This window comes from Lissotriton vulgaris, chromosome 12 (assembly GCF_964263255.1).
Source record: "Lissotriton vulgaris chromosome 12, aLisVul1.2, whole genome shotgun sequence".
In the NCBI taxonomy this organism is placed as follows: domain Eukaryota; kingdom Metazoa; phylum Chordata; class Amphibia; order Caudata; family Salamandridae; genus Lissotriton; species Lissotriton vulgaris.
Window position 1 is genome coordinate 137,887,523 of NC_141700.1, and position 27,408 is coordinate 137,914,930.

General features: G+C 46.4%; 1 protein-coding gene across 1 annotated transcript in view; it reads left to right on the forward strand.

Moving 5' to 3' along the window:
• Positions 1–27,408, forward strand: part of CHRNB2 (cholinergic receptor nicotinic beta 2 subunit) — a 192,535-nt gene that overhangs the window by 111,879 nt on the left and 53,248 nt on the right. The window contains exon 2 of the mRNA XM_086947599.1: positions 3,973–4,118. Within this exon, the coding sequence (XP_086803725.1) occupies positions 3,973–4,118 (146 nt within the window). The remainder of the gene's footprint in view (positions 1–3,972; positions 4,119–27,408) is intronic.

Here is a 27,408-nt window from a genome sequence, read left to right on the forward strand (position 1 = left end):
ATTTTCATATTCAGGTTGCGTCTCACCCACTTATTTCACATATTTTATCAAGTGAAATGTTCAGGCGCAGGGGAAACATCAGGAGTACAGTTTTGCTACATCACCTGTAATCCCAAAAGGGGACACTAGCTCGAGCTGCCAGGCGAATCAGCGTTCCATCCGGTATTGGAGTGCAGGCTTTAGTGTACGATGTGTCTATGTTTGAGAGAGTGGCGTAACACTACCCCCGCGGTGCGGGGGGGGGCAAGCTCCAGAGGTCCCCCTCAGCACAGTACTCTGGCCGGAGAGCTCCTAATTGGGTCCGGAGGGGGCCTTGCAGGGGGCCCCCTCAAGTTTTGTTATGCCAGTGGTGTGAGACCTGAAGAGCTGCCTATCAAAATGGTTAGTTGTGTTGGTACTGTCATTAGCAATGCTAGTGGGGGCAATGTGTGGTACAAGCTGCAGTGACCTCCTGGCAAGTTCTTTAAAATAAATATATAAACGAAGCACTAGGTGTGTGCAAGTGTGTGACCTTAATTTGAGAAGGGAGTTGCAGGTGGCACCCACTGCTACTCATTTTTGGGACCCAGCACTTATTTTTCCCCAGAGAAAGAGAGAAAACCCAAAAGCGGGAGGAAGAGAAGGATGAAAAAACTGTGACAAAGGGTGAAGGAAGGACTGAAAAGAACCTGCAAGAGTGAAATAAATGGTTAGAGAGTGTATGTAGGTGGAAGAAAGAGGGGTGAAGTGGAATCAATACTAGGTCATTGGCAATCCGGACATATATCCGCATCGGCTTCTGAGAAAAACTTTGTACAACGGCACATATTAGTTAAAAAATTAAGCAATATCCTCATTTATTTAATGTATATCTGCACTATGGAGCCATCCGCTAGAGAGCGAATCAGCTGGGGATATATAAGCTCCATCAATACACTTCACTGGCTGAAGTTCCAGTGACTGTAGGTTTGTTGGTCGTGTACCGGTCATTGTTTGTGTTCCATCTCTCATGTGTTACAACTATAGTTTCCATAGTAATGTTGTCCAACACTTACTTACATATTCAGCAATATTAATATTTTAAGAGCATTTCTGATAGAAAAGTGCTCAACTTGTTCTCTGTTTCAAATAAATAACATATGTGTGAGGGGTTGGGGTAGAGGCACTGGTTTAATGAGCAGAGTGAGCATTGAGGGGAAAAGCTATGCCTGGTCAGCTGTGATGAGGATGGTCTGCAAGCAGCAACAGGTTAATCATGGTGAGGTGTGTGTGTGCTGTGTTGCAAAGAGGAATGGGTGCACTTCTGAGCATGCTTACCTAGAGGTGGGTAAGCCCCCCAACATGTATAGGGCGACGCAAGGGGTGGCTTGGCCCCAAGAGTCAAAGTACAAGCCAAGCTACTCAGAAACCCTTCCACTGAGCCTCTCAGCAGACAGTATGTCAAAATATGACAAGACAATTACAAATTATAAAATGGATAATGTCCTTCGGGTTCGCTACAGTCAGCTTTAGTAGCCTGGAAAACCTAATGTAATCAATGTGGCAAAATAACTAAATTAGGCAAACAGAGATACAGTGGGCTTCGGTCAGCCCTGCTCAGCAATTGTGTTTCATGTGTTTTTCTTGATTTTGCCTTTGGTTGGATGTGCTGCCCATCCAGGCCACGGCGTGTAGTAGATACTTATGTTGTCCAATTAGTATTCTCATCAGCTTTGTGTGATGGGCCATCAAGTCTTCATATTGTTAAACTGCAGATGGATCCTGGCTTGTAATTTCAAGTCAGGATGTGGTCTTTGAAAGTATTGTAACAACTGATTTGTGGCATTTTGTTTAGGATGTGTTTGCTGTGTATATGCCCTAGCCTGCCAAAAAAGGTGCTATTCATTAATCACCCTTGCACATTCATCTGTTTTACATTTCTGTCAAAAGAACATTGTTGAATTGTTCACAAATGTAAGGCTTATGCAGACATAGGCTTTCTTGAAGTTGCAACAAAAACATGGGCAGGGGAACCAGGCAAGGTTGCCCCTTGTCTCCTATTCTTTTTGCCTTTTTTATTGAACCACTTGCTGTAGCTATCCGGAACTGTGCACAGATTGCTCCCCCGTTTTTTTCCATGGCCAAGATAAAATTATACGCAGATGATATCATGTTATAAATTAAACCGTACCTTCTATCACAGACACAGGCTCTCCAAATTTTTGAAGAATTCGAGGCCTTAGGTGGATACCGAATTAATAAAAAAAAGACAGAAATTTTGGTCTGGGGCGCAGATCCAGTATTACATCCAGATCTGCATGGTTGTATCAATTCAAAACCTAAAAGATACTTGGGGATTTTTTTCTCTCCCATAGTTCAGGATTTATATATACTGAATTTTGTCCCTTTGCTTCGGAAAATCCGTTTAATGTTTGCCTGCTGGGATCCATTACCTTTATCTATTCTTGGTCGAATCGCCTTGATTAAGATGTCGATTCTTCCCCTTTTTAATTTCTTATTTTCCACTATCTCAGTGTTTCTACCTGGTTCCTTCTTCTCCAGAATAGAATCTATGTTTTCCGCATTTGTTTGGGCAAAAAAACGCCTAGAATTGATATACGGACTTTATATGAAGAAACTGCATTACCAAATTTAAAAGATTATTACTACGCATACTTTGCGCAGTACCTAGATAGATTTAAAAATATAAACCCAGGCAAGGGTTTATTTATAAAAAAAAATTTTGAGTTAATATATTTAGAAATACAGATCCCATCCCCTCTTCTTGTGCCGAAATCACCTAAATCCGTCCGATATAAGACCCTAAATTGGTTTTTCAAACGTCGAGATGCCATGCTTAAGAGATATTCCCTCCCTCTCTTCAACTTAACAACTCCCTTAATCGGTGCTTTTGCTTTCTTAAGGATTAAGATTGAACCCGTAGTTATTGCAAACTGGGGCCGCGCAGGGTTTAAAACGTTAGCTGACTTTCTGGGGAATGGGTCCTGGCTAGCTGTCGATGATATGACACGTTTGATCTCTGGTAACTTTTTGCTAATCGGGTCTTACATCGTGATCTATAAAACTGGCGCAATTAGACCCCTATACTGTTAGTATTTCTTCCCCATTGTCAGAAGATCTCTTTGTAAATGGTGTTATGAAGAAACCTGGGGAATGGAAACATTGTTTGACACAAAGTCGGGAGGAAGAGTTGTCTACTAAAGTTATACGTAAATGGCATACACAGGAAAATATAGTGTTATCAACTGACATATGGAAAACTATTATTCAGTTTAACTTTGGTTCACTACGTGGCGCCAATTGGTGCAGGATGTTATTTTGTTAGCAAATGGCTTTTGTACCGCACCCCTGTAATTATTGCCAAAATGTATGATAATACGTCTGCTAATTGTTTTAGATGTATTCATTGTGATCCAGCAAATTGGTCTTACATTATGGCTTACTGTTCTAAAATTAAGTCTTTTTGGGAGGAAATTTTAGTTTTTTTAAAACCTATTATGTGATATCAATTCCTTGTAACGTAAAAATATTATTGTTTGGCTTTGATCCAGAATGCAAATTTTCAATACATTTGCCTAAATTGATTTATATTGCAATGGCCGTTGCTAGATCATTGTTATTACAGAACTGGCGCACATCACAAATTCCGGTGTTTCGGGAATGGTTTGAAAAAATGAAAAGGGTTAGGAAATGCGAACAACTGTATGCAAAACGAGTTGGGGGTATAAAAAAGTTCTAACAGATCTGGGGACGGTATTTTGAGTAATTTTCTATATATTTTGTTATACTCAAAAAGAATGATAATCTATTCTTTGTGAAATTTCTACTTTTTGTATCTGATTTAAGAGACTGCAGATGACTTCAATACATTTTTTTTTTTAAAAAACAAAAACATGGGCCATTGTCTGGGGTTTTCTAAGCAATTTCGTCTTTCAAGGACATATGAAAGGGTTCTCCTGGTCTCATGATGTCTTTGCATTTTGGGTTTTACAGGGAGTCTGGCTACGGACACCGAGGAGAGGTTGGTGGAGCACCTCCTGAACCCGTCGCGATACAACAAGCTCATACGGCCTGCCACCAATGGGTCGGAGCTGGTGACGGTGCAACTCATGGTCTCCCTGGCCCAACTCATCAGTGTGGTGAGTACTGTACTCCTTTCAGCATCTTCCAACTCTGGCCATGTATTGATTTTGGGTGTTGGTGTTTCTATTCACAGGCGGTCAATGTGTGCTTTAGGTGCTTACATAGGCCACTCATGGATTCTACAAACACACCTCGTCATCATCTTGAGTCCCCTTCACAGAGGATGCACCATGTCTGCATTACTAGTATGCAGTACTCATAAGTTCATATCACTGTCCTGGGTAAATTTCATTGTCGCCCTTGATACCACAACTTTACCTCAATCATCTGTCACGGTCAATCAAACCCTCCCTATCATAGAAAACTACCAGGCCCACCACACATCACCACCCACAGTCAAGTCGTGAAAATACTCCCTGACTTAACTCTGCAACACAAAACACTAAATTGGTCTATCCTGAGACACTTAGAAACTGAAGACCAAGATGCAAGATCAAAGTATCAGGAGAGAAAGTTACCACCCTCTTGGACACACCTAGCCAATTTTCCTTTCAATAGCCATCACAGTTGTGCACTTTCATTGGGACATCCTATGAGATATCGCTTCATTTTTAAGAAGAAAAATGACTCCCGGGTTCCAAAGGCTTGCTTAGAAGATTGCACCTGCCAACCATTGGCACAGCCTACTTCACCAGTGGTGCTGCCCACTGCCGGCCCATCCTTTTCCTCCACGTCCACACACCTTTACCATCCACTTCTGCCTGATCCGGGAAAAACTTAACTGAGTTGGAGCCACACTTGGCATTTCGGAGCCTTTTGAGTGATCATGAAATCATGTTTTCAGATGTGATGACAAAGATATATTCTTTTTGGGTGGTGGTGCAAGAGAGTTACCAGCTGAGTGGTGAAGTCCTTGCTTTTAAGGGACAGCTATATAAAAACAAGCATTTGCAATGCAATCGGTTTCGCCTTTGAGACCCTATAAGTATTTAGCCATGCAGCACGGTATACAACGGTTACAACGCAATTTTTACAATGCACTACCACTACAACGCAGGCATTACAACGCATACCATTACAACGCATTGCGCTGGGGGGCGCTCTAGGATAGGGAATAAGTTTAATTTTATATCCAACACCTTCCCTAGTGTCCACGGGGACTGGAGTTGGAATATAAAATTATACTTACCACTATCCAGCACCTCTAAGCGCTATGCGTTGTAACGGTATTCGTTGTAAATACCGCGTTGTAATGGTATGCGTTGTAACGTCATACATCCATGCAGCACATTATCCTGAGTACTGCAACATCTACTGTTCTTTAGCATATCACTGCAGTGAAAAGTACTTGCAGTTTTATGCCATGCTACCATTCCTGCCAGATCAGGGTATGAAGGCCACAAATATAGGCAGGAGTCAGGTTTGATCTCCTGTGATCACAGGAAGTGCTTATCTGTTTGCTCAAATGCTGTAACACATTTAAAGCACTGGATGGAACACAAATCCGTTCATGCGCTGAGCAGCACACACTGGCGCAAGTGCATGCAACGCTGTGCCGATGCTGAGAAGGCGGTACAAAGGGGGTGGTGATGGACGGAGCATCTGAATCAATCAAACACTCACACCCAGTCAAAAGATCTGGGTTTAATCCATCACCATTCTTTAGCCCACTCTGCCACCCCAGTTCAGACATGGCTATATGATGCTAAGAAGGCATCACTGCGTGACGAGGAAAGTGCCAGGATGCAGAGACTCCCTGCTGTGCTCACCAAGTGCCAGGGCCGGACTGGCCATAGCAGGCACCAGGCATTTCCCCGGTGGGCCATCAGGGTGGAGGCCAGTTTTGGACCCCTGGGAGTCGTTTTTGTTATTGTGTCCGGTAATATCAGCCTCTGTAACAAAAGCAGCTGCAGTGTTTTCAACGCGCACCCTCTCCCACCCACAACCCGGCAGCCGTCTTTCTTTCCCAGTGCGGCCCTGCCGGGTGCATCATTTGCGAAAATGCACATCAGTATATAACACTGCTGCCAACATGGTGAGGCTGGCAACACCCTGCCATGAGCAACACAACACTCTGCAAAACCGCAGGAGGCCAGTGTGAACCTGCAGGGCAGGGGGCAACAAGAGGCACTCTGGCATGTCCTCGGGCAGTTAGACCCAGCTCCCAAGAACTTGTGTGGCAGCTGCAGTGCAGAACTACCAACCCTCCGAGTGTTGGGATGGACAGAAGAGGTGTCATACACAACTTATTTTTATCCGTTTTCTCGGCACCGGTTAGTACAAAGTGCGCACAGTATCAGGTCGCTTTTTGCACCAAAGTCAACCTGTAATGTTGTGAAAATAACATGCAAACAAGCATCGCATGATGTGAAAAAAGGCTAGCACATGCGCAGCGTGAATCGGTACATGGCCTTCGCTTTACCCTGCCGCTCCCAATACCCGGGGCGCAACTAAGAGAACCAAAAACCAGAACTTTCCCATAAAAACATCCACATTATTTAAAATAACAAAAGTAAACGCATTGTTTCCTGATACAATGTGACAACATAAAACGCGAGCGCCAATATGAAGACCGAACGGGGTCCACTTTACAACATCCACCAGAAACGCGAAGTTGTAAAATATAAAACGCAATGCATTACCTATAAAACATTTGCAAAGATGTGGTCGTGGTTACATATAAATCACATTGGATTTCCTTCAAATGAGCAGCAATAGTAAAATGTTCATAGCGGAAATCCGTTGAAAAGTAAACACCCTGGGGCAGATTTATGATAACTGGCGCATTCCCAGGGATGCACCAGTTATTTTGCGCCGCTGCTCCGCCACCCATGGTGCGCCGCATTTACAATGCGGCGCACCATGGGGCAAAAACGGCACAGATGCGTGACGCATCTGTGCCGTAAAGGTGGCGCATTGCTGGTGTTTCGTCGCAAGCGCGACGCAGCTCCAGCAAGGCTCGGGGTAGCCTACCTGTCCAATGCTGCGTCAAGCCTTACGCCTGCTTCAAGCAGGCGCAGGGTTTTGACACAGCATTGGCCTGAAAGTGACTGAGTGAAATCTTATAGATTTCACTCAGCCACTTTTGCGAGGCGCACCTGCCCCGGAACGCCCACCCTGCGCCGGAACGCCCACAAGTGTCGCAGGGCTTTACAACGTGACGCATCTGCCTAGATGCGTCACGTTGTAAATGGGTCGTAGGGATGCGCCACGTTTACGCCGCAGTTGCGTCACGCAAACGTGGCGCATTACCAACATAAATCTGCCCCCCTGTTCCCTGATACCACACAACTGCCAATTCCCTTTAAAACATTATCACAAATGAGATGTCAATAAGCATTATGGCAACAGAGCAGAGCATATACAGCACAAATACCTGCTTATCTGTGGAATTTAAAAAAAGAGTGCGCAAATACATCTTAAGGATTTAGAGGTCCCTGGGCCAAACGTATTTTGGGGGCCCCTGTTCACAACAGCCTTGAAAATATGATCAAATTTCATATCTTTCATGCCCTCTTTGGCCAGGTCACCTACAGTGCACAAGCGCACTGGTTCAAATTCTAAACGTGTTTACATCTAATATTCAGGAATAGAGACGTGTATTTTCAATATTGTAACACAATAGCAACTTACTAAAATTACCCCAAAACAATTTCCGTGACAACCTCTCATTTCTCATATGTCGGGTCCTGTTTTGATCTAAAAGAAACTTTTTTTATGGATGTTGCTTGAAACATAAACCCAAAATATTTCTGCAAAATGTCTGTAATAGACTCTCACACATCATCTGCATTAAAAAATAAATCAAAGGAGATTTTTTTAAACAATCTGTTCAAGAATTAATGGAGGTCATCAGGGCAAATCTGCAGAACAGAGCTGGCTCTATTTGGGGCCCCCTGAAAGGACGGGGCCCTGGGCCAGAGCCCACTTTGCCCATGCCTTAAAACGTCTCTGAAAAAGATCTGAGAAAAGAATACCGTATTGGGCCGATATTCCAGGAGAGGAGCAAGGCACAAGAAGGTGGGACAAATAAGGACAATAAGCCATTGAAAAATAATCTCGTGGGAACAACACCCACTAGATCAAATTGGCTGCGAGGGGTGGAACAAAGCCCACATACTAAACGAAGTATGTCTTCCAGACAGCGCATGCGTTGGGTTCAACCTAAAAATGCATTACGTACAGTCTGGGTATTACTAAAATATATACTTTGGAAGCACCATTTCTTCATAACCTATTTGCTCATTTTGTGGCAGTCTGTCCTACACTGTGTGTATTGCAAGTTTAAAATAATGACTTATATATTGCTTTCTGTCAGGCTGCGAAGGCTTAACCTCGTAGCACTTAAAATACACAAGTCACTATTCTCCACTGCACCAACTAATCAACATTTAATTCTGTGGCTCTCTGGTTACACTTAGACCTCTGCAGTGCATTAACTAATAGAGATTTCATAATGTACTGCAGTGCATTTGACACTGATTAACATAACTTTTTAGATGTATTTCTCATTTAAGCTGTGTGCTATTTTATATGTGGCTACCTGAAGGTAAAAGATTACAAACAAATTACAGGATTTTTTTTTAACCACACCTTTGACTCCGCTCCCACGCTCACTGCCGCTGCCCCATGGCATGCAGCATCACATTTCCCATACTTTTTTTTTTAATGCACTTCGACCGCTGCCCAACAGAGACATATGGCAGTCGAGGCCTGAATGCACATTTATGGAGCATGAAGCAATCTTACTTTGAAACTAGATGCTTTTGTCAAAACAAATCTGCAAAACTGTCATCAAGGGAGGCTTCCATCCGCCTACACATCTAACTTCTTCTAAAGAGAAGTCATGTCTTAAAAATGAGACAAAAAAAGGTTTCTCTTCTTCTCGTCAAACAGTCTGCACTGCTTTTTCCTGTCTTCCAGTCATGCCTTGATTGAAGATCCCTCTCCTCACCAATTGCAGTGGTTGAAGGCTTTCCTCTTGGAGCTTATAAGGATTTCTCTTGGAGAGATGGCATCAGAACTTCACTTCCAGTAATCCAACTCTATAGGTTTGAAGGGGAAAGATCAGGGTCATATCATACCTCAGGACCCTCAAATTATGAACATCATCATCCTCTATGCAGCCAATGGAACCAGCTTATAAAAAAGGTAGACCACCAAAATGACCATTCCATCACAAACACCTCTCTTTATGGGGAGACCAAGTGACAACGCTGGGGTAAAACAATACCAAGGCCAATTCAAGTCGCGGCCAGCATGGGTCGAGGGTGGGGGGCAGCCGCGGGGAAGGGGGGGGGCAATAATAAAAATATATATATATTAAAACCTACCTTTCTGCTGGCCCGGGTCCTGCATCTTCACTGCTCCTGCTCTCCTGCCTCCGACAGGAACAGGAAGCAGGCAACCTCCCTCCCTTTACTTAAGCCAATTACAACGCTCCAGTGGAGCGTTGTGATTGGTCGGGACGCCACCCACCCAGGGGACCTAGGGGATGGCATGTTCTCCATGTAGGCTGCAATGCAGCCTGCATGGAGAAGTGCAGAGTGCGCATGACTGGTTTGGATGGCCCGAGAGGGCCAACCAAACCAGTCATGCGCACGCTGGAGTGGGTAAACAACTCCTGCCCTGCTCGGGCAGCTCCGCCCACCCACCCGCCCACAATGCAGAAAGAAAAATAAAATGCTAGTAACCAAAAGTTATTACCATTTTATGTTTTGGCATTTTGCACTGCAAGAAAGCAGTGAGACGACGCTCCTCCGCCCCAGTGGAGGAGCCCCCCTGGCCAATTCTCAATTTCCATCCGTCTCGCCTCTAGCCAGTATGTCTCCCTCCAAGTCTGTGGTTAATCTTAAAGTTCCACGAGGACCTACTTCAGGCCTTGAGTGAAGGAGAGACTAACCTGATCATGTTGCTTGACCTTTCAGTGACCTTTGACACCGTTTACCATAGTATACCACTAACATTGCCCTTCTCAGGCACAACTCTCCAGTGGCTTTCCACTTTCTTCAGGGATAGATGTATTATAGGGCCCTGGTTTTCTGGTGTATTCTCAGTTTGTTTTTTATTCATATTAAGTGTGCTGCATACTGAGTCCTTGATGTAATTAGTTGTCTAACACTGCATCATCATACAAAGGTACACACATGATATACAATTGCATCTTCCCATCAAATCAACTGAATTCATCTCCAACTCAAAGCTAGCCTCACCAACATATACATGTGGATGACACCTCAATGGCTCAATCACAATATGAGAAGCAATTCCTTGTCATCTATTGTCTGAAGTGCAGCCCTATCATACCACAGTGACTGCACACCATTCCATAGATGCAAGTGGAAACTTGTCAGAAAGACGTCACTTCTATGCAGCATTTCAGACCCTGCAATATTTTACGACAGACAAATCACTGACGCTACCACGGCAACCATACACCAAATATTGTCCTGCTCTCAAAATGACAAAAAAATGATGCTCTTAGATCTACCCAAGCCTTGATTATGTCCAGACTAGTCCACTAGGGCCATAAAAAGACTCACTGACCACATCTTTGCATCCTGGGGAGTACTTCACTTACTCCCCACTGTGCCCTCTGCCTAAATTACTACTATCCTGGACAAACGCCTGGACGCCCCCTACTTATTTCGCCAACAGATGCCAATGACAGTGATTACCCAGGTGTCAAAATAGCTGCTCCTGACTTTACCAGGTACCCAGTGTGAGAAGTTGGCCTGGTATATAATGCTCACTAATTCTTAGTGATCACTTTGTACCATGCCAAGCAACCCTTATGATGATTGGTTGTAATTCAACCTTGTAGACCAGTTATCCTAGTGGTAACATGGAAAAAGCAGTCTTAGGCTAAACTCTGAAAGGCATGTGAAGCCAGCTGTATTACCATACACAACCCCCTTGAATACCAAATGAAAGGGACACCACACAGATATATATTGGAAATATATATTGATTTATTAACTATAAAATCCCCTGGACTCTTTATGAGCACAGAAGCACAAGCGTTAAATCACAAGACAGTTTAAAATACACAAAAGTTGCACAATATGGATGAGCCCTAGGGGCCACCTAAACCATATACTAAGAAAGTGGTATAAGAGATACCAATAGGAAAGGGAACAGGCCTAGGGCCTTGGGAATCGCTGGAGCTATTCGAGACTAGCAGTGACTAAGTCGGGAAAGGCCCGCGGGACTCGGGTGCAGTGTTCAAAGTGCACGCACTTTCCAATGCAAAGTCTATGGTGCGTAAAAAGTACAAAGTTAAAGAGTTAGGAACCTTCCGAGTGACCTAGAACACTGAAACTTAAGACACAGGCCCTTGAGATGTGTACCAGTGTAGGAACACTGGCGGAGCTGAGTTACCTCACCCACAGGAAGCGGGTGCACAGGGTCGAAGTAGTGTCGGGTTTCGTCACGCTGGTCGATGGTGCTTGGAGCTGAAGATGCTGCAGGCGGCTCGATGTGAAGAGTTCCGGTGGATCCAAGGGTGGATCTGAAGTTGTGAAGACCGGAAAGCAGAGGGGACAATGTTCAAAGTCACTAGCCAGTGACTACCGTGGAACCAGATTGGAACCAGGCGATGTCGGGTGCAAACAGGCGTTGTCGGGTAGCTTCTCTCTGCAGCCACGTGGACACCACGTCGAGGACGTCCAGGAGTCGGTCACGAGCTGTCCCACGTAGGCTTCTCGCTGTTGGCGGTGTCGGCAAATTGATTGAAGCAAACATGCCTTGGCTAATGCAAGCCACGCAGGAATCGAAAAATGCTTAACACTCGGACCAGCAAGGTCAGAGCGAATGCTCCTTTTCACAGGAGCTTGGGTGAGTCTGGAGCAACCAGACCCGCTGTGTAGTTCGTCGTTTTCGTTGCCAAGATGGCCGCTGACCACGTGGCTAGTGGCCGGGATGGCGCGTCGAGTGGCACACTGCAAAAGGGCCCCACGCAGATCGTGGAGATGCTGGGGGCTGATCTTCGGTGCAAGGGCTGCTCGATGGTGGGGGTTCTCAGTCCCCAAAGCACAACGTCAAGGATACCTCAGAAGCTGCGCAGTCAGCTTTTCGAGTGTCTTCCAAGAGGTCCGGTCCCACGTCACTCGGTGCCTCCACGGGTCCCTTCTTTGCAGGGACTGTGGATCGGGCTCGGAGAGGTCTGGGAGTCTGGTTCTTGTCGGGCTCTGGGCTCCGGCGGGAGGCGGGAGGCGGCGGCAAAGCAGACATCGAGTTGCTGGTTGGTACCTGTGTTTACAGGGTGGCCACTCCTAGGCCACAAGGGAGATTCTCTTCAGTCTTCTGAGCAGCAGAATGTCGAAGTCCAGTCTTCTTCTTTGTTTAAAGTTGATTCAGGATGATCTGAGTTGCATTGGCACTGCTCCCACTCTTATTCGAATCTGGTGGGTGGATCTCCTGCTAGGTCCCTCCCTATGGGTGGGACCAGGAAGGGGGGCGGTTACACCCCCTTTCCTTTGTCCAGGTCACACTGGAGCTGGGGCTGGGATGCCCCAGAACCGGTTTGACCGGATTATGCAAGGGGAAGCCTTGTGCTCCCCAGGCACTGTCTGGTTTCTTTCAAACCTCCCTGCTACAATCCACTATCTCCTGTCTGGGGTGGTGTGACACCTCCCTGTGACAGGAAAGCCATGTTTTGATAAAGCCAAACCAAAGATAGCATTTAACCGCGAGGATTATAATGCACTTAAGAGTATATGGTATGGCAATATCCTGGAACAGCTTAGGGAGTGGTTCCCGACAGCTGCAGACAGGCTCAGCTCATGCTAGAGCACCATCTCACATATTTCCAAGCACTCTGCCTCCAGGATTGAAGAGGCCTTCCATAGGAGTGGCTGATAGGAACATATGTGTCCAGTTTAAGGGTAGATATAGGGATACTATATCTAAGTAAGAGGTGATTACACCAACTTACCCCAGCTGAGTGATCAGCCAGTTGTGTCAAATATGGAGGCCAGGCCAGGGGTGGCACAATACATGCTGCAGCCCCTGGTAGGCCTTGGAAACACCTATGCCCTGGGTACCTATGGTACACTGTTACAGGGGCCTATAAGGTGAACCAGTTCCAATTGTGTATGCACCTAAGGTACATGGAGTCCATTTTAAGGAGAGAGCAATCAGCCTGGGGCCCTGAATAGCAGGATCCCAGGCCAACTATGTCAAAAACCAGCTAAACACCAGGCAAAAAGTTTGGGGGTAACCATAGTCAGATATCCACCTTCCTACATAACCCCCCCAAACGAAAGGAGATAAGGCTATCCTTGACCAGGTAAGCCTATATTGCCTAAGTGGCCATATAAGGAAGTACCAGCTCTGGCTTGGTAACCCCCTGTCTCATGGTCCACTAAGCAATCCCTCACCCTAAGGGTATCTGAGGGTCTCCACCATAGGGAATCTCTACCTGTAGTGTGTCTTTGCAAAGTCAAAGGCTGGTGTTGAGATGGATTACTGAAGTGAGTTTCCTCTGTAGGGCTCAGCTTCCTCCAATCACTCTCCACCATGTGTGCCTTTCTTTCTTTGACTGAGTTGTACTGTGCTCTCAGGGTCAACCTCTGGCTACCTAAAGCTGGAGGCTGGGTCCCTCTGTTTGGTTTACTGGAGGGACAGTTCAGGTTTGGGCCCTGAGGGTCCCAGGTTTGACTGTGCCCAACAATATCCATCTGGGGGAGGTCCCTAACTACTTTTAAGGGGGATCCCTCAGGAGTTTTTAAAGTTTGCACCTCACTAGGGCTACTAGTTTTGGTGCCCCTAATCTGTTGATGGGGGTGCTTTATTTGACAGGGGGCCCTTTGGGTCTCACTGTCCTTCTTGTCCTCTGCAGCCCTGGGCTGAGTAAGGCAAGGTAGAGAGGGGCAGGTTACCTGCTCCAGACTGGGTCCCACCTGAGAAGGGTCCACTGCCATCAGAGGCTCTGTTAGGCCAGGCCTAACAACCTCTGGGACAGTTCCTTCATCAGGGGTAAGATCAGTTCCCTGAGGAGGCTGATCCTTTCCTAAAGTCTGGTGGGAGGGAGATTTCTCTTCCTCCTCAATGCTCTCTGGTTGGGTGGAGTGATCCATCATTTCAGGCTTCACTCCCCATGTATCAGTTTGAGTTTGGGCTGTGGCCATCACAGCCCCACCAACCTTTTCAGGAGGAGACTCAGTTTGGGTATGGGCTGTTACTAGTACAGCCCTGCTACTCTTTTCAGGAGGGAAGTTATCTAAAGATGGGGCTGAGGTTTGCTGAGCCCTACCAACCTTTTCAGGAAGGACATCTTGGATTGGGGCTGTAGCCATCACAGCCCCACTAACCTTTCAATTGAGATTTACCATTTTAGAATGGGTTTGTTGTTCAATCTCAGCCCAGGTTGAGATTTCCAAATCATTACCCAGTAGGCAATCTACAGGCAAGTTTGCTGACACTGCCACTCTCTTTGGGCCAGTGACACCTCCCCAGCTAAGATTGACTACTGCCATGGGATGATTGGTTTCTATGCCATCAATGTTTGTCACCTGATATTTGGCATCAGGTAAAAGTTGCCTTGAGGGGACTAGACATTCAGCCACCATGGTGATGCTAGCCCCTGTGTCTCTGAAGGCCTCAACTTTCAAGCCATTGATGAGGGGCTCCTGTCTATACTTGCTCAAAGTGTTTGGGCAAGCTGTGAAATTGGCAAACCCCATGCCAGTCTCATAGACAAGAGTATCTGAGTTAGGGGTCCTGGATAGGCCAGAGTCCACCTGTCCTCCAAAAGTAAACCCACCCAAGTTCTTGGGGGTGCTCCCACCACCTGGGGGACCACTGCTAACAGTGACAGGAGGTGTTGGAGCCTTACCTGGAGGTATATTCTCTTTATTGCCATTCTTGTGACAACAGCTGTCTGTCTTGTAATGCCCCACCTGTTTACAGGTATGACAATAAGGCTTTTTCTGGGTTGTAGAAGTGTCTTGGGACCCACCCCCATTCTTGGAGTTTTGGGGCCCTGGGGAAGTCTTTTCCTTACTTTTATCCCCACCCTTCTCTTGAAGCTTGGTAGTCTCTTTCTTTTGGTCACCACCCTGGTTCTTAGGCCTGATCCTGGTTCTGACCCATTTGTCTGCCCTCCTACCCAATTCTTGTGGGGAGGTCAGATCAGAGTCAACCAGGTGCTGATGTAGAAGCTGATTTTGACAATTACTTAAGATTTGCTCTCTCATAATTAAATTATACAATCCTGTATAGTCAGTAACCTTACTTCCCAGCAACCAGCCCTCCAGAGCCTTAGTGGCACATTCAACAAATTCAGACCAGTCCTGAGTCTGTGTCTTTTGGGTATCTCTGAACATTAACCTGTACTGTTCAGTGGTTAAGCCTAACCCTTCAATCAGAGCACTATTCAGGACCATGTAGTTTCTAGAATCCTCATCACTAACTGTGAGGCGTCTGTCTCTGCCTCTACCTTCAAAGGAGAGCCACAAGATTGCTGCCCACTGCTCCTGAGGGATCTGCTGTACCATGCAGGCTCTCTCAAGTGCAGTCATCCACTTGTGGATATCATCCCCAGCTTTGTAGGGGGGCACAATCTTACTCAGGTTTCTTGTATCAAAGGACCTGTCTTTATCCTTCTGGATAGTGCTGCCACCAGTGGATCCTAATCCACTCTCTCTAGGCTGTCTTGCTCTAGCAAGTTTCTCTTGGGCCAGGGCAACTTCTAATTCTTGTCTCTGGATCCTCAATTCAGCCTCTCTCATTTTGGCCTCATGTTCCCTTCTCTGAGGGCTAGTCATCTCCCTTCTGGAGTGACCATGAGAACCTCTAGAAGCATGGGAGTTGTTAGAGTCACCTGAGTGAGTCCTTCTCCTCCTAGGCTTCTGGTTAAGTCCACCTGGGGGTCTGAATGGGTTGTTACCAGATTCAGCCCTAAATAGGCTTAAGTTAGCCTGGTTCAGTCTACTGACCAGCACCTGACTATTTCTGTCATCATCTGACTCACTGCTCCCCCCCCTCTTCTGTCTCTTCTTCCTCTTCCTCCTCCTCATCTACCTGAGGAGCTCCAGTGATGGGGGCTTCCTCATCTACCAGGATGATAGGGACAGGGGTGTCTACAGTGTCATCCTCTGAAGGATGGCCTCCTTCAGCATCCCCTGTGGGGTTTGCTTTAGAGGGCTTTAGAGTCTCAGACTGGTCTAAGAGCTCTCTTAGGTGGTCTGTAGTAGGGGAAGGCCCTGTCTTCAGACCCCTTAAGACACAAAGCTGTCTTAATTCCTTAAAGGAAAAAATAGCAAATTTGGATGGTGCCCTTGGAGGGTCACTCTCAACAGAGACATTCACAGTGGAACCCTCTGCTCCAGACATTGCTCTAGTGTGGGTGGATGTGTTGCAATCTACCTACACTGGTGTTTACCTACTAAACCTATCTAGTAGTTGTAGTCAGGGTGTGCTACTCCCTTTGCTCTACAACAACTAAGTTCAGTAGAACTTAAGTATACTAGTCTTGTTTTATATGTACCTAGCAGGTACCTGTATGATCTTTCAAATGATGATCTCAAAGATTGTAATGGTAAAACAACAGCAAGCTCAGATCCCAATCCGCTGCTCACCAATGTGAGAAGTTGGCCTGGTATATAATGCTCACTAATTCTTAGTGATCACTTTGTACCATGCCAAGCAACCCTTATGATGATTGGTTGTAATTCAACCTTGTAGACCAGTTATCCTAGTGGTAACGTGGACAAAGCAGTCTTAGGCTAAACTCTGAAAGGCATGTGAAGCCAGCTGTATTACCATACACAACCCCCTTGAATACCAAATGAAAGGGACACCACACAGATATATATTGGAAATATATATTGATTTATTAACTATAAAATCCCCTGGACTCTTTATGAGCACAGAGGCACAAGCGTTAAATCACAAGACAGTTTAAAATACACAAAAGTTGCACAATATGGATGAGCCCTAGGGGCCACCTAAACCATATACTAAGAAAGTGGTATAAGAGATACCAATAGGAAAGGGAACAGGCCTAGGGCCTTGGGAATCGCTGGAGCTATTCGAGACTAGCAGTGACTAAGTCGGGAAAGGCCCGCGGGACTCGGGTGCAGTGTTCAAAGTGCACGCACTTTCCAATGCAAAGTCTATGGTGCGTAAAAAGTACAAAGTTAAAGAGTTAGGAACCTTCCGAGTGACCTAGAACGCTGAAACTTAAGACACAGGCCCTTGAGATGTGTACCAGTGTAGGAACACTGGCGGAGCTGAGTTACCTCACCCACAGGATGCGGGTGCACAGGGTCGAAGTAGTGTCGGGTTTCGTCACGCTGGTCGATGGTGCTTGGAGCTGAAGATGCTGCAGGCGGCTCGATGTGAAGAGTTCCGGTGGATCCAAGGGTGGATCTGAAGTTGTGAAGACCGGAAAGCAGAGGGGACAATGTTCAAAGTCACTAGCCAGTGACTACCGTGGAACCAGATTGGAACCAGGCGATGTCGGGTGCAAACAGGCGTTGTCGGGTAGCTTCTCTCTGCAGCCACGTGGACACCGGGGGTCGAGGACGTCCAGAAGTCGGTCACGAGCTGTCCCACGTAAGCTTCTCGCTGTTGGCGGTGTCGGCGACTTGATTGAAGCAAACAGGCCTTGGCTAATGCAAGCCACGCAGGAATCCAAAAATGCTTAACACTCGGACCAGCAAGGTGAGAGCGAATGCTCTTTTTCACAGGAGCTTGGGTGAGTATGGAGCAACCAGACCCGCTGTGTAGTTCTTCGTTTTCGTCGCCAAGATGGCCGCTGACCACGTGGCTAGTGGCAGGGATGGCGCGTCGAGTGGCACAATGCAAAAGGGCCCCACGCAGATCGTGGAGATGCTGGGGGGCTGATCTTCGGTGCAAGGGCTGCTCGATGGTGGGGGTTCTCAGTCCCCAAAGCACAACGTCGAAGATACCTCAGAAGCTGCGCAGTCAGCTTTTGGAGTGTCTTCCAAGAGGTCCGGTCCCACGTCACTCGGTGCCTCCACGGGTCCCTTCTTTGCAGGGACTGTGGATCGGGCTTGGAGAGGTCTGGGAGTCTGGTTCTTGTCGGGCTCGGGCTCCGGCGGGAGGCGGCGGCAAAGCAGACGTCGAGTTGCTGGTTGGTACCTGTGTTCACAGGGTGGCCACTCCTAGGCCACAAGGGAGATTCTCTTCAGTCTTCTGAGCAGCAGAATGTCGAAGTCCAGTCTTCTTCTTTGTTTAAAGTTGATTCAGGATGATCTGAGTTGCATTGGCACTGCTCCCACTCTTATTCGAATCTGGTGGGTGGATCTCCTGCTAGGTCCCTCCCTATGGGTGGGACCAGGAAGGGGGGCGGTTACACCCCCTTTCCTTTGTCCAGGTCACACTGGAGCTGGGGCTGGGATGCCCCAGAACCGGTTTAACCGGATTATGCAAGGGGAAGCCTTGTGCTCCCCAGGCACTGTCTGGTTTCTTTCAAACCTCCCTGCTACAATCCACTATCTCCTGTCTGGGGTGGTGTGACACCTCCCTGCGACAGGAAAGCCTTTGTCCAGGCCTCCTCTGCTGAGTTTCGGTCAGCAGCAGGAGGTCAGACATGTGTCTGTGGCAGAAGCATCCATTTTGTGGATCTGAGGCTCTGGTTAACTTTAACCGGGGTTAAGGCTACACACATGTCGTGTCCCTCTAGAAGGGTGGAATGCTATCCCCGTCGACAGAACTGTCGAGGGGATAGTATTCCAATTCGTATGACACCTTACTCGACATGTTTTGATAAAGCCAAACCAAAGATAGCATTTAACGGCGAGGATTATAATGCACTTAAGAGTATATGGTATGGCAATATCCCGGAACAGCTTAGGGAGTGGTTCCCGACAGCTGCAGACAGGCTCAGCTCATGCTAGAGCACCATCTCACATATTTCCAAGCACTCTGCCTCCAGGATTGAAGAGGCCTTCCATAGGAGTGGCTGATAGGAACATATGTGTCCAGTTTAAGGGTAGATATAGGGATACTATATGTAAGTAAGAGGTGATTACACCAACTTACCCCAGCTGAGTGATCAGCCAGTTGTTTCAAATGTAGAGGCCAGGCCAGGGGTGGCACAATACATGCTGCAGCCCCTGGTAGGCCTCGGAAACACCTATGCCCTGGGTACCTATGGTACACTGTTACAGGGGCCTATAAGGTGAACCAGTTCCAATTGTGTATGCACCTAAGGTACATGGAGTCCATTTTAAGGAGAGAGCAATCAGCCTGGGGCCCTGAATAGCAGGATCCCAGGCCAACTATGTCAAAAACCAGCTAAACACCAGGCAAAAAGTTTGGGGGTAACCATAGTCAGATATCCACCTTCCTACACCCAGACACAAAAATATTACAAAATCCAGGCCTTTTTTTTCAGTCATGGACTGAGGTCAAATTAAGCGCGATCAACTGAGGTCAGAGTTCCTTTAGGTTTGTTTGAACAATTGCTTAGCTCTACTGGGTTTACAACCATTTTCAGTGTTTTGATACTTCTGTTTTTTTTTGTGATTAAATCTCACGAATTCCTATTATTTGACACTCTTCGAAGCTAATTGTTTGACTTCTGCTTTTTTTATTACTGGGAGACACCAATATATGTAGTTGTTTTAAAAAGCAATGGGACTGATGTACTAAGTTTACATTCACAAAAAGTGATTGCAAATGCTGCACTGAGTGCTTTTTTGATTCAAACAGGTCTATGTAGAAATATGTAATTTCACAAAATACCCAATATCCAAGGGTCATAGAATGACCTGCCTAATTATTATTTATTAGGCAGTTCGCAGTTTGCGACCCTCTGTAATTGGCAGTCCCAGCGATGCTGGCATGCAGAGGATAGTAGGCCATCATCCCTGTGATTGGTTTCTATAATGGATTTTTTTTTGAGCATACAAGTTCCTTAACCTCTTCGGTGCTCAGGACGGCCCCTGGCTGTCCGACGTCACGGTGGGCGTGTGCTAAGGACGGCAGGGGGCCGCCCGTATCCCGCCCACTTATTAATTCTCCCGCACAGCGGGATAATTTGCGCAGCGTGGAAGGGGTTAAGGGAGCTAGGACTCCTTTAAAAACAAAAAAATCTTTCTATTTCGGAGAACCTCAGTGAACACAGATCTCTTGAGCCACTGGCAATTTTCCCTTCAGCTGCCACACTGATTCCCAAAGGGTAGGGGATCTAAAGAGCAGCCGCGGCCCGTGCGGGTAAGAGCGGTGGCGGTGTGGCAGTGAGGCCGGGTGGGGAAATTTCAACAGACATCGAAGAGGGAAAATGAATCATTTATTTAATTTTCCTTTGTGGTAGACTATCGAATCCTCCCCAACCCGGCCCCACAGCCCGGCCCCACCAGAATTATGATCGCAAATCACCGGTACATACCTTACCGATTCACGGTTTGGAAGGAAAGCCCTGAACATGAACTTTCAAACCGCAATTCGCTATGGGTTTCTAAAAATGTTTGTGAGTCAGACTTGTTTTCTCAATTGTGAAATGAGGATAGTACTAAAAAAAATAGTGATTTAGTGGTCTCACAACCTGTAATTCAGGGTTGTGGCCGCTAAATCACTTTATACATCAGGCTCCTTTGTCCCTCTCCAATTGTTCCTCTGCCCCACCCACACTGCATCAAACTGTTTCACATCGCTTTTATTCCCACTAGGATCCTTTTCCGAAACGGACTAGAGCAATGTCTGTCCATCCAATATCCACCCAACTGCAACTGTAGTACGAATCAGAGATATGTTGCAAAGTTAAAATGTTTGCATCATTCTGGAAAATGTTCATTTCGAGCAACCTACAGGTTCGCCCACCACCCTTCCTACCATATCCCAAAAAAGTCCAAACCGGTGGTTGGTGGTGGGGGCCACCTGAACTTACTTTGGGGACCGGCAGTTGTTTTCTGCATCAGATATTTACTGAGAGCAAGAGAGGGGAAAACACACAAACTGGAAAATCGGAGTCAGATAAAGAAGGAAAACCCTTCACACAGGGAGAAAGCAGGATCCTGCAAGAGTGAGATAAAGGGGCAGGGAGTGCCTGGTAGTGAATGTAAGAGGCATCGCGTGATTTAAGACTACCACCCTTGGTATTCAGACTGCGGATGTTTAATTGCACTAGGTGTGGATTTCTGGTCAAAGCTTCAAGCACCCGCACTCTTTCTTTTACAAGTTAAGCACCGTGAAGAGCACTGCTTTTCACTAGAGATCCACTAAAGCCAGGAAAATACTCCTTATCTTGGCTCTGGCTGTAGGGTGCCGCTGGTTGAAGTTATGGAGCATTTTCTGCAGTTTTGTGGGTTGTCCTTTGAGGCATGATGTTCCTTATGTCATTGGTTTTAAATTCCCTTGTGACGGATTAGCTCTAGACAACTTACCTGGCCCTGGTAGCCACTCCCCTCGCTGCTGCTACAGCACGGAGGGACCGCTCCTGGGCCTCCAGCTGAGCATCCAAGGTTCAAGCCCAACCAGAGGCCCCCATCTGAAGACTCCTGAGCACTCTGCTGATTCCTTTCACCTCCCCATCATTAGAGTACTTCAGGAACAAGCGCAAGACTTGGTTCTTCGCCCGGCATGACCATCCGACCGAGGCTCACAAAACCCCGGCGCCTGGAGAATCCTGGGGTGACAAATCGCGCTCCCCCCACTCTTCATGTAAAACTGATTCAGGAAGTAGGACCTGGAGTGGAGAATATGTTTTATTTTATTTTTGGAGTTTTATATAGCACTGGCCAGACCCGTGGGTATCAGAGCTCTTCACAACATAGTTTCAGGATATACAAACATCATTAGAACAGTCCTCAGCAAAGAAGTTAGGTGGTCCAAAGAGAGTTGAGGTTTCTAGAGGTAGGGTAGAGTCCAGAGGTAGCCTTCTTGAGTGTTAATTGCGGTGGACCGAAGAAGTTCAGACGTCCAAGCATGTTGAGTCTACTAGAGGTAGTGGTAGAGTCCTGAGGTAGTCTAGTTGAATGTTGAAATTGAGGTAGACCAAAAGGCGTCATTAATAAAGTGCGCAGTTAGTCCTGAGGCGGTTTGAGTGGGAAGTGAGCAGTGTTAAGTCGGAGAGCACCGGCGACAGGGATAGCGTGGCTATCCATTAGGGAGGGAAGGAATAGTTCTGATGTCTGCTAGGATGGAGTTCCAGATTTTGGGGGCTGTTCCAGCAAATGATCTTGAAGCTGTTTTGTGTTTGCGTGTTCTCAAGGGGATGAGAAGGAGGGAGTTTGAGCTCCTGAGGTTTCTCGTCTGCCTAGCCCTTTTGAGTTTGGCGGCTAGATAGTCCGGTTTTCCAGTGTGGAGGGCTTTGTGCGTGAGGCATGCCATCCTGAAATTGGCTCGCTGTTCAACAGGGAGCCATTTAAGATCTCTAAGAGCAGGGGAGATGTGGTCATACTTCCTGATTCAAGTGACCATTCTGGCTGCGGCGTTGAGGGTTGTTTTGAGGGGAGCCAGGTTGGATTTTGTGGTGCCAGTTAGGGTTGCATTGCCATAATCAAGCCTGGATAGCACCAGCGATTGGGTGGCTTGTTTGAGGTCTTTAGCAGGGATGAATGGTTTGATTTTGTATAGAAGCTTAAGGTTGAGGAAGGCAGTCTTTGCAGAGTCCTTGATGTGGTTGGTCATGTCAAGTTTGGGTTCTAGGGTGATTCCTAAGGATTTTACGGATTTGGCCAGGGTGAGATTACTGTTTAGAGTGCCCAAAGCTTTAAGCCATTCTGCAATTTGTGGGTTCTCTTATTTGTTGGAGATGAGGAGGGTCTACGTTTTGTCTTGATTGAGTGATTTTGGGATAGCCAGGGTTGAATTTCTTTTAGAGTGTTGTTAAGTCTGAGGATGTCGTTTGGGGAGGAGATTTCAAGATAGATTTGGGTGTCATCTGCGTATAGGTGGAAGGGGATCTTTGCCTTTTTAAGAATGGTCGTGAGAGGTTCCATGTATATGTTGGACAGTTGTGGTGAGAGCACTGAGCCTTGGGGAACACCCCTGCTGACAGGGTGGAGGTCAGAGGTAAAGATTTTGATTTTTATCCTTTGCGAGCAGTCCTGGAGGAAAGAGGTGAACCATCAGAGGACCTTTTCATCGGCACCAACCCTTTCATGTAAGTTCTTGATGAGAAGTTGGTGATCTACCGTGTCAAATGCTGCCGATAGGTCGAGGAGAATGAGAAGGCAGCATTGCCCGGAGTCTAGTGACTGGCGGATGTCGTCTGTGATGTTGAGGATCGCTGTCTCAGCGCTGTAGCCTTCTCTGAACCCCGATTGGTGTGGGTCAAGAAGGTTGATGTTGTCCATGTGTTGAGTCAGCTGAGAGAGGACGCATTTCTCCAGGATTTTGGATAGGAGGGGGAGATTGGCGACAGGTCTGAAGTTATTCAGGTCTGTGCAGTCATGGCCCGTTTTTTTAGTAGTGGCGTGACTTGGCAAATTTTGAGGCAATCAGGTATAATGCCGGATTGCAGGGAACTGTTGATGATTCTGCACCAGAAAGGAGCTATAGAGTTTGAGATTTTTGGTCAGTTTAGTAGGTATAGGGTCCAGGAGGTGAAAAGCGGCTTTGGACGTGGAGATTAGCTTGGTAATCTCGGCTTCTGTAATGGGAGTGAAGGCCTTCCATGAAGTTGTGTTGAGAAGGCATGTGATTTCTATAGTGTCTAGGGCAGGCTTTCATTGGCTGGGTCGATGTTGGTGTCTAGAGAGTATTCAATCTTGTTGATATTTTCTTCGAAGAAGGTGGCAAAGTTTTTGCAGAGTTCCGTGGAGGCCTGGGCGGAAGTTGTTGTGGGCTTAGTGGTTTGTAGCTTGATGATTTTAAATAGTGTGTTGGGCCTGTTTTTTGCATTGTCTAGGGCAGAGCAGAAGAAGTTGGATTTTTCATTGTGGATGTGTTTTAGTAATGTTTTCGGGCTGTTTTGAGTTGTTTGAGAAAGCGAGTTGGGGGATTCTTTCTCTAGAGTCTTTCTATGGCTCTAAGTTGTCTCCTTTTGTTATTGATGTCCGTATTGAATAGGGATCTGGATGGGATGTTCCTGGTTTTTTTTAGTTTCAGAGGGGCTATCTGATCAATAATAGTTGACATAGATGTGTTGTAGTGGGCAGTGAGTTTGGTAGTGGAAAGCTCAGCCGAGGAGGGAGTGATTAGAAGAGTGACCTTTTCTCCCAAGTCAGTCATGTTGATCCGAGCGAGATTTCTGTTCCATATAGGTTGTTCTTGGGTGGGGAGTTGAAGATTGGCTGGCTGAGTGCGTTGGAAAAGGATAAGGTGGTGGTCGGACCAATCTACTGGCAGGGGGTGTGTTTCTTGATTGGCTATGATGGTATCTAGGGTTTCTCATTTGTTGTGAGTTGTTTCTAAGCAGTGTTGCATGAGGTTGTTATTGCATAGTAGCTCGCTCAGACTTTGGATTAGCGGATTGTTATCATAATTCCAGTGAAGGTTGAGGTCGCCCAAAATAAGGTTGTTCGCATCTCATAGGGAGCAGTGGGCAATTAGGTCAGATAAGTGTTCAGTGAAAGCTGCGGAGTTGCCTGGTGGGTGGTAGATGAGGTGACAGGTTAGTGGATTTTTGTTGTAGGTTATGATGTTGACAGTTAGGCACTCAAAGGTGTTGTAGTTGAATGATTCAGATTCCATCACAGATATGTTGTTTCTGTGAATGATTACTAAGCCTCCACCTCTATGGTCTTTTCAGTTTTTGTTAGTGATTGTAACGTGTTCACTAGCAGAGGGTTGCATGATTGTCAAAGTCACAGAGCTGTACCACACAGCTTTTCCAAGTTATGGAGAAGACATTCGTAAGAACACTAGACGGATAATCTATCCGATGACAAAAATAGCTGATGAAAACATGGAGGCTCTTTCATCATATTCACACCACTCACACCAAGCAATGCATGAGAAACATGTAGTCTTTCTTCATTATCCATGAAGGATCCGCTGACAACCACAAGGCCTGACCATTTATCGCCGGCGGCGAGCAGAGATGGAGTGTTGCACATCATGCCCTGCATTATCCAATCGGTTATTTTGAAGCCGCTCAGTCAGAGTCCAAGACGCCAGTACCTGGAGGCGTGGAACCACCCGCAGGCAGATTGACACATGCCATATGAAATTGCTGGTGATATTGTACTTACTGATAGTTAGTGGTAGTTACCACAGAGGAGTTAAGCCGGACACTTACGTGGTTTCCTAGACTGGGTCCCAGACTGGCCAGTGGATAGCTGCTACCTTGTATGGTAATAAGTTAGACGACTATTGTCCTGAGGAGACACCGAGATGCATTAGGGGTCCAAATGTCGACATTTGTTTCACTTGTTTTTTTGATCAATAAATGATTTCACATGTTGCGATGTAATATGCACATGTGCCTTTCTTTGTAAATACTTAGAAATAGTGAACTTTTGCATTTTGCGTCTTTTTTGTATAATTTTTATTTGTTTCTCACACTGAAGCACTGCGTCGCCTGCACTTATGTTACATTATTATTTGCAAATTTATTGAAAAATGCAAAAAAAATAACCACATAAACCATTGTCAGCAAGTTGTGATCAATTTATTTTAATTGCTTTTGTATGAAATACTACCAAAGTGTGTATGTACCACTTGGTGCTTATAAGTAACACATTGAATGGTGGCTTTCCTAAACGGATTTCAGAGGGTTGCTTATTTTTCTGAATAGAGTTCCACTGTGGGCGCTCTGTGACTAATATTTTTAACCCTGGTCCCCGTGGGCATAGAAGGGGTTGTCCTTGTGATAATAACCACATTGATTGCTGCCTGACCACCCCATACCTCCTGATCATAAATCGAGGCCTTTGGGCTCTGGCACTGCAGCGGCACAGACATTTGGGCACAGATTTACTAAGTCTTTCTGCCAGTGTTACTGGAAAGTGGTGTATGTTATTTACTATCGAGTATAAAGGATGTTTTGCCCTGGAAAAGTGAACTTTTTGGAGTATTGAACCTGCTTTGCTCCCCTTTGTGCCACTTTGCGAAGGCATTACTGCAATGTTCCTGGATCACAGCGATGCAAACATCAGTGGCTTTTGAAGCAACTTCTATTAAACTAGCATAGCCAGAACATGTTCTGTGTAAAAAACATAACACTAACTTGAAGCAGGTGCAATCAATGAGAAATGTGTACATTTTTTTAAACAAAGACGCAATGTATGTGTGCTGCAGTGGACAGCACGCGTCCAATGTGCAGGACCCTTTGAGTTGGTCTATGTATAGGAATTGCTTCTGGCATGATACGCCTCCAGTATCGATCCTATGCTAACCAGTACGCACTCAGCTCTGCACCATGGAGCGAAGACCTGCATCGCGCAAGGCACCCTTGGGCTTATTTACAAGGCCCTTATGCTGCCGTCACATCACTTTTTCCCATTTTAAAAGTGACGCACCAGTGGCTTGTATATAAGCCCCCCTTTTTGTGCACCAGAGCAGGGCATGAGCCTATTAGCAGGCCAGGCTGGTGATGGCATCTCTCTGGTCTGCCACGCATATCTTGACACCGCACTGCATTTCGCCAGAATGTAGTATATTTGGACCGTAGGTCCTTGTTAATGTCCAGTTGTGTTATTTCGAATAGAGATGATGGAGTCTCCCATAATCTGCAGGTATATGTGGGAAATCATTGTTTGTATGTGGAGCGACCTCCCCATCAACCTCTCCATCAACCTCCCCATCGACCTCTCAATCCACCTCCCCATCGACCTCCCCATCAACCTCCCCATCAACCTCCCCATCGACCTCTCAATCCACCTCCCCATCCACCTCCCCATCGACCTCCCCATCAACCTCCCCACTGACCTCCCCATCGACCACCCCATCCACCTCCAGACCTCTACCTCCCTCGCCGAATTCAGGAGTAGCCTCAAGACCCGGCTGTTCGAGTAGGCCCACTCCACGCAGCACCTGAATATCCCTCAAGGTGATTAGCGTGCTTTACAAAGATCGATTAACTCTGCATATCATCACCAAAGAACCCGTAAGATCTGCGGCCACACCAGAACGCAGAACAGCCCTCTTTCTTATTGCACGTTTCCTTTTGCATATATTAGTGGTCTGACCTGTTCAGATCAAATTCCAAAGTGCAGAGAGCATATTAACATGTTAGGTGGTTTCACTTGTTGAGGTGGAAATGAAACGTGTTTCTTGGAATGGATAACAGAAGCACCAGGCTCTGGTTCACTCTACCATGGTGGGGCTGCATCTGCCACCGCTCACTATCGTTGCAGTGAAAATTACTCAATGTGTGATCTTCAACTAATGGCTTGAATAAGACCAAGGGCAAGAGCACTTGATGGATCTGGCACTTAGTTTCTGCCCTAGACGGTACTGCAGGATTTCCAGGGGCATATCAACAAC